At 44.5% G+C, this 17,490-nt stretch overlaps 1 protein-coding gene across 3 annotated transcripts; it reads left to right on the top strand.

Moving 5' to 3' along the window:
• The first annotated feature begins 915 nt into the window (after positions 1–915).
• LOC110308239 (enoyl-CoA delta isomerase 2, mitochondrial) lies at positions 916–17,275 on the top strand. 3 transcript variants are annotated; one of them, XM_021180664.1, is made up of 10 exons: positions 916–1,222; positions 1,833–1,995; positions 4,469–4,567; positions 4,911–5,099; positions 6,915–6,984; positions 7,699–7,798; positions 9,086–9,206; positions 14,658–14,747; positions 16,210–16,353; positions 16,957–17,275. In XM_021180664.1, the coding sequence occupies exons 2-10, from the start codon at positions 1,888–1,890 to the stop codon at positions 17,110–17,112; spliced, it is 1,077 nt and encodes a 358-aa protein (XP_021036323.1). In that variant the 5' UTR covers positions 916–1,222; positions 1,833–1,887; the 3' UTR covers positions 17,113–17,275. The 3 variants fall into 3 exon arrangements, with proteins under 3 accessions (XP_021036323.1, XP_021036321.1, XP_029324150.1); XM_021180662.1 differs by having other exon boundaries at positions 922–1,038; XM_029468290.1 differs by lacking the exon at positions 4,469–4,567 and having other exon boundaries at positions 928–1,038.
• Positions 17,276–17,490: the final 215 nt, after the last annotated feature.

The following is a 17,490-nucleotide window of genomic DNA, read 5'->3' as shown; positions in this document are numbered from 1 at the left end:
AACCCGGGCTTTCTGCAAGAGCCACGACTGTTCTCAAATAGACTAGTCAATTCTCTAGCTCCACCAATTAGCTCTTCCGTGGCTCTCTAGTACTTTTAGCACAGAATGTGTGTGTGTGTGTGTGTGTGTGTGTGTGTGTGTGTGTGTGTTCATATCAAGAATTTTATCTACTGTGCAAAGAGGCTCATTTGAGTCGGCAGGGAGGTCTAGGACTCACTATGAAGGTACTTTACAATGCTAATTCCAGGTCTCACACATTACAAGAGCTCCTTAACGTGGGCGCAGTGATCCTCAAGCTCAACTAATACTCTGCTCAGTGTAGTTCCCTTTCCTTGCGAACTGCCCCACCCCCACCCCAATCTTCAGCCAGACGTGGTGTTTACTGGAGGTGGCCTCTGCTAAGCACGAGAATCACCTTAGGGGCAAAGGCCTACATTAATGAAGCTTATACCGTTTCATGTTCAGCTTAAACTTAATTGTGCAAGATAAGCATGTCCAGGAGCACTCTTGTCCATATAATCTTTTAAACATAAAGTTCCATGACCTTAGACTGAACGTGCTCAGGAACGTGCTCCTAACTAAACATTCTGGGAGCTGTCCGGTTTGTAAATAAATATGCTTAGGCTCTCTGATTAATATTCCGAAGAGCACAGTGAACCGCCTCCGTACCCTGTCCCTCTTTGCCAGGTCTTGTGCCAATCGCCTTTGTACCGAGCTGGACTTGGGCCAGGCATTCTAGGCTCCTCCTCGAAACCCGCCCATTCTCAACTCTGAAGGAGTTGCTAGTCGCACCCCTGCCCCGGGCTCACATCCAAGATTATCTCCGCCCGTCTTTTTGTCGCCGGGTCCTTTCACAGGCCGAGCTCCCATCCTGGCCCCGCCCCTGAGCCCTGGCCCCACCCACGCCCGGAGCGCACCTCTGGCTCCGCCCCCTCCCGGTCTTGCCCTGCAGTTTCTGCTGGGCCTAAGCCTCCGGGCTCAGTTTGACCCCAGTATGGCGGCAGTGACCTGGAGTCGGGCTCGATGCTGGTGTCCGAGGTAAGCTTGCAGCCTCGACTGTCCGGCCCAAAGTCGCCAGCGGGATTTTTCGCCCGCCCACGGAGCCGCCCGCTTTGTCATCTGGCCTGGCTAGCGAGACAGCAGGATATGCCTTTGACGATTTCCCAGCGAGAGAGCTCGAAAGAGTGACCTCGAAGGTTCTTCCTCTGCTGAGTCCCAAAGGGTAAGGATGGACGCGCTCCGGTCGCCTCCGTCGGTGCTTGGGTCCCCGGGGCACCCAGGCCTCCAGGCCCAGCCCGGGACTTCCTAGGGCACGCAGTGCCTTGGCTAAGATGACACTTTGTCCAATATTGCTAATTAGCTCTGAGCGCTGCTGAACCAGTGGGGGTTTCAAGCAGTAAACTCACTTTGTTCAGAGAAGTGGCTGGAGAGAGTGCTCCATATGTAACAACCCAAAGAACTATGGAGCAAAGTTAGGAACCGCTGAGCGACTTTCTCAAAAGGCAAAACTTCCGCTCCATTTGAATAAGCGTGCACTACAGTCTGTGGGAAGTTGCTTATTTAGGGAAACTGTTTTGTTTTGTGGGTTTTTTTGTTTGTTTGTTTTGGTTTTTGTTTTGGTTTTGCTTTTGGTTTTTCAAGACAGGATTTCTCTGTATAGCCCTGGCTGTCCTGGAACTCACTTTGTAGACCAGGCTGGCCTTGAACTCAGAAATCCTCCTGCCTCTGTTGTGGATGCATGCTGTTCTGATCAACATGAGTTGGAGCCAATCAGTAATCCTGTTGCTGCAGAAATAAAAGGGCAAGGAACAAATAGAAACCACTATTTGTAGTGTCCTGCAGGTCGTCAGATTACAAGTGGCTAAACTGTACTTGGGCAGACCAACAATGAGAGCCAGTCAGCAGGACTTTGAAAATGCATTGAACCAGGTGAAACTCTTGAAGAAGGACCCGGGAAACGAAGTGAAGCTAAGACTCTACGCACTGTACAAGCAGGTAATAGCCTGAGCTCTGTTGTAACTTAAATGCATTTTGAGCAAATGATTCCTGAATTTGATACGTTTTTAACACGGTTTCTAACATTCTGGTTGCATGGCTGGCTCCCCTTTGGGGTGTATGTATGCAGGCTTTATTTTGTTTTGTTTTTCATATTAGGCCTTTATATGCTATTAAAGCACAGAGTAGCCTCCTCTGCTTCTCTCCAGAATAAAGAGATTTGGAAGATACACCATTTAAACTCACATGTTTGGAGCCTGCTTGAGTCCTTCCTAATGAGAATAATTCACTGGGGCAGTTGGAGAAACTTGAATACGGACCGAGTTTTACTATTATTTACCAGTGTCCTGGTTATCGTTAACAGTGCCATGATTAATTATATAATAAAATGTTGGTGTTTCGGGGAAATAGATAGTATTTAAGGATGAAATAGTATGGGTTTAGGGGGATGTTTGAAATAATTAAAATTTAAAAAAAGACAAAATCAGTGAAGACATAAGGTAAAATTTAATAACTGTTCAACTGATTAATTGGATACTGTAACTCATATATTTGTGAATGTTGGAAAAATTTTCTAACCTTTGAGGAACTAAAGGTTATAATAGAAAAGACTTCACTCAGATGTCTGCCAGTCTGGACTCCTTTGTTATCATTTATTGTTCTTATCATTTCTACTAAGCGATACGTGTAAGTGTCTCTTTATCGTGGGTGTCCTGGTTGGTTTGCTTTGTTTTGTTAACTTGGCATAAGGTAGAATCATTTGAGAAGAGGGACTCTTCCATTAAGAAAGTGCCTCAATAAGACTGTTGTGTCTGCAAGTCTGTTGAACACTGTCTTGATTAACAATTAATGCGGGCCGGGCGTGGTGGCGCACGCCTTTAATCCCAGCACTCGGGAGGCAGAGGCAGGAGGATTTCTGAGTTCGAGGCCAGCCTGGTCTACAGAGTGAGTTCCAGGACAGCCAGGGCTACACAGAGAAACCCTGTCTCGAAAAACCAAAANCAGGGCTACACAGAGAAACCCTGTCTCGAAAAACCAAAAAAAAAAAAAAAAAAAACAATTAATGCGGAATGTGTAAGAGAGCTGGCTGAGTAAGCCCATAAGCACACCCCCACCACACCCCCTGCCACCCCCAGCTTCTGCCTCAGTTCCTGTCTCCAGGTTCCTGTCTTCATTATCTGCCCTGACTTTTATGACTGACAGAGTGCAGCCTGAGTGCTATCAGCTAAAATAAACCCCATACTCCCTAAGTTGCTTCTGGTCATGGTAGTTTATCCCAGCAATACACACCCTAAGAAAATGGATGCGAACATTCGAGAATTTTACTTATCCAAAAAGACTTTGCCCTCAGCTACTACTAGGTATTCTCTAGCCCCATGAACTATCTTTCACGCCTGATACAAGTATCTTTCTTGGCCTGGAGAGTCTAGCAGAGTTTAGGGTACAGTGTGGTCTTGGGATAGGCAGGTTCACCTTTGGGTTAGGGCTCTGGCAGAGACCAGAGACAGAAGTTGCTGAAGAGTTTCTTCATTTGGCAGTACTCCATGAATTGTCATATGTCCCTCAGTATTGGGTATTTCCCCTCCTTGACTTTTGGGGAGAGGACAGTAGTAGTGTCACACTGGCTTCTCCTCTGAACTCTATCCTGTATTTAAGTCTTTATCCTTTCCCTGGGAGGAACTACTGCTGTGAAAACCACAGCTTGCAAGGTCTCTCCAGTCTTTCTAATGGATTTGAACTGAGATGATCTTAGAAACAGTTCGTCAGGAGCTAGGAGCCATCAAGAGTTAGGGTGGAGAAAGGCCAGGACAAGAGACAAGTGGAAGCCACTAAATGAAGCTTCTAGCAGGACCTTAGGCTCCCAGTGGCAGAGAGAAGAGCAACCCTCTGTGAACTTGGTTCCTGTAACTTCCCAGATGGCTGGGCTCCATACAGTGACTTTATCTGTATGAGGTCAGAGCCTCCATGGCCTGTGAGTTTCAAAGCTTCCTCTGTCCTCTGGTAACTGACTCTATTACGAAAGTGAGACATTTTAAAATTCTTTTAAATCGCTTCTAAAAGGTAGCCAAGTTGGGTATTCTATTCATCTCAGGATACCAATTCCATCTTCTCTCTAAAAAAAATAAAATAAAATAAAAGTTTTCTTTTTATTTCCTGATGTGACCCTCAGAGGAACTTCTTGAGGACCAGGAACTGTCAGAGCTCATCCCTACCTGCAGCAGCTACAGCTCTCTTGAGCAGTTAGCAGGAGTTTACCACTAAATTTCTGGTTCTGTCCCTACAGATGGGGTTTCAGAACACAGTGCAGACTTCCCAGTGTTCTGTAACTTTTGAAAATTGGCTCAGTATTTTCACTTCCTGTGAAAACTGAGATCAGGAATACCAAACTGACAAGCTCTTGGGTTTTTAGAGTCACTCTCTCAAAGGCTTTCTCTTGCATATTGCATATTGATCACCCCTGTGCTCTCTATAGGCCACAGAAGGACCCTGTAATATGCCTAAGCCTGGTGTGTTTGACTTTGTCAACAAAGCCAAGTGGGATGCATGGAATGCCCTGGGCAGCCTGCCCAAGGTAAGTTTGTTTACCGTCATAACTAGACCATTCATTATTAAAGTCACTAGAAGCTTTTTATTGTTTCCGAGAAATCTCTTATCAATGAGCTTGAAATTTTTTGGTTTTTTTCCCCCTCACTATTGTAGCCTAAATTAGCCTTGAACTCAACAATCCTCCTGCCTCTGCCTCCCAGTGGCTGGAATTACACATATGGGTCACTTCACCCATTACTACTGGACTCATGATGTTCCTTTATTGAATCAGAGCCCCTGCTCTTTGTTACATAGTGGTTTTTATTGCACAGAATGCTTCTCAAATTGCTTATTATGAAGGCTGAAGGACTTGGCCATCTACTCCTCAGGAAACTGCCAGACAGAACTATGTGGATCTNGTATCCAGTTTGAGTTCCTCATCTGAAGCCCNGAGCCAGGGAAAGCGTGGAGCTGATGAGAAAGCCCAGGAGTCCAAAGACATCTTGGTAACTTCTGAAGATGGCATCACGAAGATCACGTTCAATCGGCCCACCAAAAAGAATGCCATATCCTTCCAGGTGATGCTCCTGTCCAGGGACTGGACACATTTTTCTTTACTTCTATTTCTTTCATTTAGAATTTCAGCATTATTTGTTTTGGGGTTTGTTTTTGTTTTGTTTTGTGGAAGAAGATGAGAGTGGCTGACTTCATGCTTCATCCAGCAGAGTTGGGCATTATTTAGAACTTGTATGTTCCTGGTAGGTTCCACATATCCAGAAGGCAATGAAGCTTTGCTGTGAATGGAAGCATGAGTCAGTTAAGTCAGTCTCAGTGGAGAAGCATTAATAGGAGATGCACAGAGGGCCCCTAAGGGAGCATAAATCCTGGGTCTGTGCCATGCTTGTGGATCCTTAGTAGAAGGGGAGGGAAGATGAGAGAGGCTTTATTATCAGCAGAGCAGTAATTGCCCTGTTTGAATGAGCTGCTTTGAAGGGCGATTTTAAATTTCCCCTTGAACAATGCTAATAAGTGAATCACTTGAGCCCTCCTTCTTGATATTACAGGGAGTTTATCATGTGCTTGGAGGTGACCTGGGGTCAAGGCTGCCATCCGCAATGTAGGACAACATGCTAAATGGAAACTAAAGAATCTTTTAAAGTTGCTCCTGTGCCTTCCAATTGATGCAGCATTTAATTCTGAGACCATTGCGTGTTTTCCCAGAGTCATTTCTGGGTAAGGAAGGTACAGCTACAAACTGTAGCAACAAGAGTCAGCACATCCTGAACAGAGAACCCTGATACTATTATTTAGCAAAATAGCTCAGCAGGTTAAGAAATAACTTGGTAAGTTCTTTGAGCTGGTAAGCAGGAGAATCTAAATGGATCCGTCTCTTTTCTGGCCCAGGTTCTAGCCAGTCACCTTGGCTGCTGTGTCTCCCTTACTGTGGTTCTCAGGAATTATTTCCCATCCCCTGCCTTGCAGGAAACAGTCACATCATTTTATATACTTTTACTTGTCCAGCATCTTTATAAATACCCAGCCTCCTTATCACTCTTTCCCACCCTGAATTTTATTAATTAAAATCTATACCAAGTTTGAAAACATACTAAAACTATGGCAAGACTTTCAGACATATTCAGAGGACAATTCCCTTGTACCCAGCACAGTGTCTCAGGAATCCTGCCTCTAGCCTCACTTGTCACTTCTCAGACTGCCCAGGACACTTACCCTTTTTTGAAGCCACAGCTAAGATGCTGTTCCAGGGACAGTTTTCTCAGTCACCTTCCCTCTCACTTGCTGCTGGAGGCAACCTCAAGAGTTCATGCCTGGGCCTTACCCACCCACAGTAACTGTCCAGCCACAAAGCTAAAGGACTGGGTCTTTCTCTTGTTCACTTTTGGAACAAAATGGTTATTAATATATCTACCACAGCACCTGTGCATCATGTGCACCCAGGAGTTGTCAGGGAAACGGAAATCCTCTCAGGCAGCCTCTGTTTTGGTCATCAAAATAGAATCTCTGGGTCTTGAGAGATGGGTCAGTCCTTAAGAGCACTCACTGCTCTTAGACAGGACTTGGGTTTGTATCCCAGCACCAACAGCATGGCTTATAGTCATCTGTACCTTCAGTTTCAGGGAATCTGCCACCACTTCTGATCTCTAAAAGCACCAGGCATAACAGTGCACACAAGCAAACATGAGGCAAATGGCCTGATATTCCATTAGGTGCCATTTACAGGGATCCTGGACCAATCCAGAGAGGTGGCTCGATAAAGTAGAAAACCACTTAGTCACTGTGTGGAGGGAAGGATTGCAGACTGATGCGGTGGCTCAGCACACTGGATAATGGATCTCATTTTTATTGTTCTTTTTCCCATCTTGACGTTCACATAGATGTATCGGGATATTATACTCGCACTTAAAAATGCCAGCACTGATAACACTGTCATGGCTGTTTTCACAGGTAAGACCACTGCCAGACTTACTCACTTGCTATTTTAGGGTATCTAGTACTAGGTAGAGACCTGACTGAGATTTCTTGAAGGTCTTTTTCCAGCACTTCAGGGGTTTGACTTATAAATGCACCATGTTAACATGGATATAAGCCTAAACCTAACTGAGAAAGGAAAGCTCATGGTGAGATTCCCAAGAACCACAACAGAAAGCGACTCATCTGTCTCAAACAGATTGACCTTTAACTGCCTGTAGGTCTGCCGAGATGAAAAGAAACAAATCCTAGATCCATGGCTCTTAAAGTACAGCTTAGTGAAATCAAGGAAATGCAGGGTGCACATTGTTCAGTTCAATTACATAAGTCCTAGAGTATTGGTCTACTCTATTGATGGAGTCTGAAGGTAACTTCCTTGGGGGCAGCTGGGATAACAGGCTAGGAAGAGCATTTGGACTATGAACTGCTCTAAACCCCCGATAGACCAGCCCTGTTCCATCTGACATATTGTATGTAGTCACACCATCTCCATTTACTTGTGTTCTTTAACACCCACGTCTTGCTAGTCCCTGGTATGTTCATGAGACTCACCAGTGTGCTTCTAGTATGTGGTCCAGAGCCCTGCCCACAGCAGATACACAACAGCTTCAGAATGAGTAGCTAGGTGAAGGGATTGTTCCTTCCACTGAAGGTGTGTGCTCATTAAAGTGTTGATTGTACCATTCCCAGGAACTGGTGACTACTACTGCAGTGGGAATGACCTGACTAACTTCACTAGTGCCACTGGGGGGATAGAGGAGGCAGCTAGCAACGGTGCTGTGTTACTGAGGTAAGACTGGCACTTGTTTGATCCTAGAGAGTTAATCCTTTTCCCTTGCTTTCCTGTGTCTGTGTGTGGTGTGCAGGCATGTGCATGTGTGTACATGTGGAGTCTGAGATTAATGTCAGAAACCTTCTTTATTGTTTTCTGTTATAGTCAGGACCAAAAACCATTTGGGAAAGGGCAGGGTTTATTCCTCTTACAGTTCCATATCACAGTTCATCATCAGAGGAAACAAGCTCGGGAACCTGAAGGCTGGAACCAATCCAGAGGCAATGGAGGAATGCTGCTTACTTACTGGCTTGCCCTGTCTTGGCTTGCTTAGCCTTTTTCCTTATAGCATCTGGGACCACCAGCCCAGGGGTGGGACCACCCACAATGGGCTGGACCTCTTACATCAATCATTAATTAAGAAAACGCTCTGCAGACTTGCCTATAGCTCAATAGTATTGGAAGCATTTTCTCTACTGAGAGTCTTTCTTGCCAAATGACTCTAGCTTGTGTCAAGCTGATGTAAGACTGGACAGCGCACCTTCACTTTACCCACTGAAACAAGGTCTCTCAAACCCACAGCTCGCCCATACAGCTAGTCTTGCTAGCTGGCTTGCTCTAGGTTCCCATCTCCATCTTCTGAGGCCAGAAGGACAAGCAGGCCTCCACACCCACCCAGAATTTATCCAGACTTCACTCCAGTCCTCCTACTTGATTGGCAGGTGTTTTAAATGATGAGTCATCTCCTCAGTCCCCCACCCTGCAAAGGGCTCACTTTTAACACATCGGTAAAATGCCCACTCGTCTGTGCTGATGCACTTCATTGTGGTTCCCCATCAGATTCCCTCTCTTCATCCTGCCCTCTCCATGGGATTGGCTGGGAAGGGTAAGGTGAGAAAGAACAGAGGGAGTGTGGCGAGTTCTCATGCGTGGTGTGAACAGACAGTGCCTGTAAGTGGTGACCAGACCCCGGCAGTAGTCTCGGAGCTGTAGAAGGAGGGCTGAGACTTCAGCTTCCCAGTCCTGCTGCGTCTCTCGGTCTCCCTGTGCTAGTATACAGGGTCATGCACTCAGTCACCCACCATGATCTCTGGGGTCACAGCTGGACCACAATCCTGAACTCACTGCCCAGAGTGTGAACTGATCTTAGCCAGTAGGAGTCGTGGCCTTAGGTGCAATTTTCAGGGATCCTCGACCACTCTGTAGAGGCAGCTCTATAATGTGATATCACATCCATACATTCCTTTCTATAGTTGGTGGTACAAGTTTGTGATGATTAATGCTTTCCTCTTTCCATTTCTTTAGGGACTTTGTAAACAGTTTTATAGACTTTCCCAAGCCTCTGGTTGCGGTAGTAAATGGCCCAGCTGTGGGAATCTCTGTCACTCTTCTGGGACTATTTGATGCTGTCTTTGCATCAGACAGGGTAAGTCTCCTTCCACAGACATAGGTCAATCAGTGTCCTGACTGTGGCTATCACTGAGTATATTACAAGGGGTTAATGGTTGATCTGGTTAGGTTTGTTTTTGTTTTTTTGGTTTTTTGTTTTTTGTGAACTTGACACAAGCTAGAGTTACTTGTTAAGAGGGAACCTCAACTGAGGAATTTTTCTCTTCAGATTGGTCCGTGGGCATGTTTGTGGGGGCATTTCGTTGATAAATGCTTGATGTGGGAGGGCCCATCTTGCTCTGGGCCATGCCACCACTGGGCAAAGGGTACGGGCTGTATAAGAAAGCAAGCTGAAGCTGGGCGTGGTGGCGGACGCCTTTAATCCCAGCACTTGGAAGGCAGAGGCAGGCAGATTTCTGAGTTCGAGGCCAGCGTGGTCTACAGAGTGAGTTCCAGGACAGCCAGGGCTACACAGAGAAACCCTGTCTCAAAAAAAAAAAAAAAGGAAAAGAAAAGAAAAGAAAGCAAGCTGAGCAAGCCAGCAGGCATTGCTCCCCCATGCTTCCTGTTCCTTCCTGTCCCCTCCCTCAGTGATGGACTGTAACCTGTAACTCAAATGAACCTTTTCCCCCCCTCCCTGCAAGTTGCTTTTGGGCTGTGCTTTATCACAGCAACAGAAAGCCAAACAAGAAAGTGGTGGAATGCGGTAATGTAGTCTAACTGGACAAAGTGTTTTTCCGTGATTGTTAATTTTTCTAAATACCGGCGAGCATTGCCCCAACTCTGATGGCTCTGTATGTTATTCAGAGTTTAATATTTATTCAGTTTTCATTTTTATTATCACCCCCAGATGTTCAGGAGATGATTGAAAGCATTCGGCAGAGGCAGTAACCTCTGTCAGCAGAGGCAGTAACCTCTGTGTAGGTTGCTCGGTCTCTTCTCCTAGTTCCCAAAGCCTAGTACTTGCGCCTCTAGAGTGAGAAGGGACTGTGGTCATTCACTACTCTTCTTCCATTGCAAACGAGGAAACTAAATCCCCAAGTAACCCTGAGACAGCACAGCTCAGTATTGTGTTCACGACTGTACTGAGTGTGTGGTGGTGGCAGGGGGATGGGAGTCGGGTGAGCGTGTGTCTCTCAGTGTGTCAAACCAGCTGGCCAAGAACTCACTGTGTAGGTAGACAAGGCTGGCCTTGAACTCACAGAGATACCCTTGCTTCTGTCTCCTAATTGCTGCATTGAAGGTGTTGGCCACCATTCACCACTTGTATTTGTAGTTGTGTTTTGATTCTTATCATAGTGTTTCTCTGTGGTGGCCCAAAATGAAATTTCTAAAAATATAGAAAATACAAAGAAAAGATTTAGGTTTAAAAAGAGGGGGGTAGGGTAATGGGGGCATTTTTTAGTAGTGAAGGCTCTGCATTGAAAAAAATCAGTCTTAGGATGATGGATGCGGGTGAGAGGATCAGGGAGATATTGTTCAAAGGATACACAGTAGCAGATACGTACTGTCATAGCATCTAATGTACAGTGCAAGGACTGTAGTCAATAATATGAAATGTATCTAAGATCCTTGGCAAATGACCAGATTATAGCTATACCTGGATGGGACTCTATGACTATTGGTTTCACTAAAGCATCAGTCTTACTGTTTGTACGTATATGTACATTCATTTCATGCTAATGTATTCCATACCTCAAATATGCATCATAAAATTAATTAATTGGAGAAAAATTACTTATTTCATCATTCAGTAAACCAGTGCTAGCATTGGTCTCCATCACTTAAATCTCATTGGCCCCCGACTGCTGAAACCCGACGCCCTTTCTGAGTTGTGTTATTATAGACGCGGATGTGACCACAGTTGTCTTAGCACTTGAACCCAGAACACTGACCCTGGCATTATAGACCAGTAGCCCTCAGGTTCTTCTGGCACCTTCTCCTTAAGAGGTGCTAAAGGTTCCTGGTTAACCACTGAAGAGACTCCCTGGGTTTTTATTGACCTCATAAACAAACACTGTAGTGAACAAGGGGCTCACGTTTAACCCTATTAAGGTACCCTTCACCATGCCGTCTATCGGTAATGGATACTGGTCTTAAATACAACGAGGGGCTAAAAATGCTAGTAGCTTTTCCACCACCAATTGCAGCTTTTCTATGATGTGAGTTTTAAATTTGTTCAAATAAATGTTTGCATGCTCACAGTGTGAAAGTACTCTGTTAATACACATTATACGTATACACAGTTTATACAATATACACACAGCACCCTATGAGATCCTACTAGGTTTACAGATAGAGGAACCTGTGACAGGGAGGATAAGGAACTATCTATCTCAAAGCCTTTAACCACTTTAACCAGTCTGTTGCAAGAGCCTCAGCCTTTAACTGCGCCCACCATTCTATCTCTGCAAATAAGCATTGCAATAACTGCTCATTGTCAAGTTTGTATGTACCTGTTAGCTATGGCTATTCTTTCAGCTATGTTGTCTGATTCTATATATACGCACACGCGCGCGCGCACACACACATATATGTACACACACACATAAATACATACATACATGTATATATATATATATATATATATATATATATATATATTGGTTTTTCAAGACCGAGTTACTCTGCAAAATGGCCCTGGCTGTCTTGGAACTAGTTTTGTAGACCAAGCTGAACTGGAAATTCACCTACCTCTCCCTTCTGAATGCTGGGATTAAAGGCATGTGCCACCATTCCTGGCAAAGTACATTTTCTTGACCAGGGGTTCTGGGGTGAAAACAAAAGTGATATTAATGAGAATATTTTATGTTTTTATTTATATGCTACATACTTTATATAGTCTCACAAATGTTCATTAAAATAAAGACCATGTCTTACTATTATTAAATCTAAGTAATTGTCTATTTATATCAGTGATTCTCTTTTATAAATATCAAAACCCATAAAAACAGAATGGTGTGTTGGCTTACACCTGTAATCCCCACACTTGGGGAAGAAGATTGCCATGAGTCTAACAGAATGTGCTTGTCGTCCCAGTCACCAATGTTGAAACTGACTGAGGCATCTGAAGAAGGCAGGAGACCTCTAGGGCAAAATCGGGACAAATGGAAGGTTGAAAAAACAATTGTTCAATTCACCAACAAAAGCTGGTCATTCCAAAATATTTTTAAAGTATATCCATAAAGTGATAGATCAAGAATCCAGTGTAAAAATGGGCAGTGAGTCGAAATAGCACACAAGGAATCAAACAGCGTGGCTCTTTAATCTCTGAAAGAGAGCATTAAAAATAGCCTGCTTCTCTAGGGGCCAGGCAATATAGCTTATGTACTTACTACATAAAAAGTACTTGCTACCCATGTGATAGCTGCTTAAGGTTTCTGTTGTTGTCGTGAAACACCATGCCCAAAGCAAAGTGAGGAGGAAATGGGTTTATTCAGCTTACACTTCCACATTATCGTCCATCACTGGAGGAAGTCAGGACAGGAAGTCAAACAGGGCTCAAACCTGGAAGTGGGAGCTGATGCAGAAGCCATGGAGGAGTGCCACTTACTGGCTTGCTCCTCATGACTGGCTCAGCCTGCTTTCTTATGGAACCGTGTCATCAGCCAAGAGATGGCAGCACTCCCCCGGGAGATGAGCTTTCCCACATCAATCACTAATCAAAACATCATCCTATGGACTTGCCTACACGCTAATCTTATGAGAGCATTTCTCAAATGCAGTTCTATCTCCTCGGGTAGCTCTAAATTGAATCAAGTTGATGTAAAACTAGCCAGCATTCAATCCCTGGGACACACATGGTGGAAAGAGAAAAATGACTCAAACAAATTGACCTTCCTATATGCATGTACATGCATGTGCTTCCATGCACACATACACATATAAATAAATAAATGAGACTTAAAAGTTTGTGTAATGCAAAGAAAAGCTGGTTGTAATGGTATATAGGTATAATCCTATATTTAGAAAGAAGAGGGACTAGGCCATCAAACATTCAAGGTCATGTTTGGCCACATAGCAGCTTGAAGGCCAGCCTGGACTGACTACATGAGATCCTCTCCCACACCCTTCCTTACTCCTGCCTCCAAAAGGCCAGCTGGGTATGGCAGCTCATGCCTATAACCCCAGCACTCTTCTGGGAGGCTGAGGCAAACTGAGGCCAGCCTGGGCTATACAGCAAGACTCTTTATCCAAACAGTTTTGTTGATTCTTTTGTTTCTTTTTCAAGACAGGGTTTCTCTGTGTAATCTTGTTTGTCCTGGAACTCACTCTGTAGACCAAGGTGGCCTCTAACTCACAGAACTTGGCTTGCCTCCACCTCCCTAGTTCTGGGATTAGAGTATGCCACCACCACCTGGCCCAAAAGTATTTTTATTTAAAAGGAAAGATAAGCCACAGGCCAGTAAAAATCCTTTCCATGGTACTTACTTAATTGTAACCTGTGTTTATAAAGAATTTTTTACAATACAAAAATAAGAAGGCAAATAATTTAACTTTAAAAATAGTAGGAAACATGTTAGCAGTTACTTCACCAAAGATGCTATACCTGTGGATGTTTAGTATTCAGAGACTTTCTCAGCATCATTAATCATAAAGGTCATATAAACTTAAAACACTATGCACGTAGTGACATGATTAGGCTAAGAGTACTTCTCCTGGTGAGGCCATGTAAGGGCATGGACCAGGTGGGGCTCTCCTCCCGCAATGGAAAACGGTGATGGCATAGCTACTCTATTCACAACTGTTTCTTTTTTGATAGAATAGGGTGAAAGGGATTTTCTTCTGCCTCACCGAGGTATTATTGACAAATGAGAACTGTACATATCATATGAAGCAACCCCATGGTTTTGACTGATCCTACGGATAAATGACCGCAGCACTGGAAATATTAGTAAAGGCACTAGCTGGCATATAGATCAACAAATGATGACACGTATACACAGTGAGAATGGCAATAATAAGAAAGAGGATGCCTGTATGCAGTAGTGTCTAAGTGACTCCCAAGAGACAGGAGCAAGAAACAGGGTCTTTTGCATACAAGAGCCCATGCATATAACATTCCAGAAACCAGCAAAAGAGCAGGGAGAGTGAGCAGATCGTGGTAGGCAATTCATGGGGATGGTACAAGGAAAAGATGGCCCACAGAGGTCAGAAAGGTACAAATATCTTCTCTACTGAAATCCTTGGTGGTTACCTAATTTACATATTTGTAACACTCAGTTGATAACACACTACAAGTGAATCATGTATGTGGTATGCATAGTATACCATGCCATTTTAATTAAGATGTCCTCAATGATTAGGAATTCTGGACTGGACATGGTAGTACACTGTAATGTCTCCACTCAAGAGGCTAAGGCATGACAAGGGTTAAGTGCTAGGCCACAGTGGGCTACCTACTCTCAAACACAAACACGCCAATTGTGAAATTAAAACCAAATAGTAATTTTTAAATGCTTGTCCTTTCTTCCCCCATCCTAACTAGGCAACGTTTCATACTCCATTCAGCCAACTTGGCCAGAGCCCGGAAGCATGCTCCTCTTACACGTTTCCGAAGATTATGGGCTCAGCAAAGGTAACGTAGAAAAAACTTAAAATGTAGTGCATCGTCTTTGTTGCCAAGGCAATCATGTGCTCTGTCTTCTTTCCCTGGCGCAAAGCTTTAGGGATGACTCCTTGTTCTGTGACATGGAGGAACCAGGCTAAGGGGTGATCTGAGATAGGGGAAGGGTCAGGACATTCTCTGCAATTCCTATTGCAGGGACAGTGTCTGACATTGGGTGACCTAGAGCTGGAGCACTGGTGGCAGCACAGGGCCTTGGCCTCCACAGCTGTGTGCCATTAGTTGAAGGCTTGGGACTAGGAAGCATTCCCATGTGTGACCACTTCAGGACTGATGAGCAACATCCACTGAGATGACATGGTGACATCTGCTCTTTAGAGGTCCTGTGAAGGATCAGAAGTTACCAGCCGCATGAAGTCATAGACACTGTAACTCCCAGTTACAGCTGGTCTGTTGTCTGTTGAGACCCCCAAGGTGGCCCACTGGCTGCTCTGATCTAGCTCTGCATTTGTGCAAACCTAATTGTCTGATCTCTGTGGATGGAGTGACTCCAAGGACACTGAGACAGGACTAGAGAGGAGGAAGGACAGAGGGAAGGGCTTAGCAGGCATTGGTTATTATCTCAGTATGTTAGGGGATCCTGCTTGGTGACTTTAGATTTTTGTTGTGAATTCCCCCCATGTATTTAATATAAATGTGGATATGTATGTGTGTGTTGTGTATATGTATATGTATACACACACACACATGCACACACATTCACTTCTTTAACCTCATTGTGCTACCATCAACCTCCTATGCTGTCATTACAGAGACTGAGTTAATAAGCAGCTAAGCTTGGAAAAGTTGAGCAGAACCAGCCTTCAAACTTAGAGCATTTGGAGTTTGTTCATGTTTTGGAGAGAGAAAATGCAACTATAGAAAGAACATTTGCTCATGGTCCTTGGTTTTTCTAGAACTGCAATATAAGCCACCCTTCAGCCATCCCCAGCTACCCCCCAGCCATCCCCAGCCATCCCTGAGTCCTTTCATTCACATTGAAGTAATTTGAGTAATGCAGGTAAAGATGTTCAAAACACAACCATTAGAACTTCCAGTAAGGGAACCAAATTTTGAATGCCTCAAAAGGTTGGCCCTATGAATGCAGCTTTTCTGCCCAACTCCCTTTGTCTTCATTTTCAATGTTTAATAGCTACTGGGGTTCAGGTCATTTCTACTCTGGGCTTCCCATTCCTGCTGCTTCAATGCAGACCCTAACAGAAGCAGCTGCCCTTCTATCCTTCAAGAGGCAAAAACAGTTATGGTCTCAGCTGCTTGCAGACTCTCGCCCAGTGAGGCCATCAGCTTCCCCATTCCTGTGAAAGACAAGCCACCCCAGAAGCCATGAGTACATCTGTGTCTCCAGAAACTGGGCTGTTCTGGAGTCAACAGAAGCCTTTATCATGCTAAAGCTGCATCTTGCTTTGCATTGCAGGCAGCTGAGATGCTTCTCTTTGGGAAGAAGCTGACAGCAAGAGAGGCCTGGGCTCAAGGCCTTGTCACTGAAGTTTTCCCTGAGAGCACTTTTGAGACAGAAGTCTGGACCAGGCTGAAAACATATGCGAAGCTCCCTCCAAACGTTAGTATTTGGGTTTTACCTTCAGGGACCATGGAAACCATTTCCAAAGGGGAAAATGTGCCTCAGGAGGACACATCCTAAAAAGACTTGACATATCTCTAGTTGGCTTAAAGCACATCTGGATTTGGAGTTTAAAATTACTATTATGTTGGGAATATTTTTTAAAGAAGTTACCAGATAGACATTTCATTCTATGCTATAAAGGCAAAGGGGAGATCCTTCGTGGGAGTGGCCCCAGGAGGATGCCAGTAGACACCCAGCTCTTTTACTTTGGATTTCAGGTGGGCAGAGAGGAGGCTGACTGTAGATCCTCTCTCTATCGCACTTCCATTTGTGTATATGACAGCTAGCGGCTGACTGCTCTCACATTCTTGCTACCCATATGGGGTACTCATTCTTGAGTATCCACATGGGGCTGTTTAGAAGGCACAGTAGCAGACCTGTCTCCCACACCTACTATGGTTATCTCTGTGTACATTAAAGGTCTGTTCTGTTCCACATGTCTTAGTAAAATCCAACAGGATCGGTTTATTACAGTGGAGGGCAAGAATAGACTAACCCTGTTCCTGTTGGAATAATGTACTGTTGGCTTTGTTCCATCAGGCCATGAGAATTTCCAAAGAGTTAATCAGAAAAAATGAGAAAGAAAAGCTCTACGCAGTCAATGCCGAAGAGTGCACTACCCTGCAAGCGAGGTGGCTGTCAGAGGAGTGCATAAACGCAATCATGAGCTTCGTCACCAGAAAACCAAAGCTGTGAAGACCACCACAGCAGCTAGACTCCTCCCAGGGAGCACGGGCTGGGAGGTCCAGTTTCGAGGACTCGAATGACACATGCTTCCCTGTGCCTTTTCCTTGATTAACATAGCAATTATGATGAGAATTCTTCACAGTACTGATAAATAAAACTTTTCATAAATCAAGCCTTAAGAATTCATGTTGGGTTTTGGCAATAGAAAGTCTTACATCTCGTGACATAAATGGATGCTGCCTTGAACCCTTGGGCAGAGTCCTTGAAACATGCTGACATCGTATCCCCTGACACCATGGTAGCTGTTTATCATCCACAGGTGGTGCCTAAGCAGATTAGGCCAAACATCACCAGTCTTTGGATCACCAAAGGTACTCTGAGTTGCAT

The sequence above is a fragment of the Mus caroli genome, chromosome 13 (genome assembly GCF_900094665.2).
Source record: "Mus caroli chromosome 13, CAROLI_EIJ_v1.1, whole genome shotgun sequence".
Classification (NCBI taxonomy): Eukaryota; Metazoa; Chordata; class Mammalia; order Rodentia; family Muridae; genus Mus; species Mus caroli.
The sequence above is the reverse complement of the archived record's forward strand: the minus strand, read 5'-3'. Positions and strand labels throughout refer to the sequence as shown.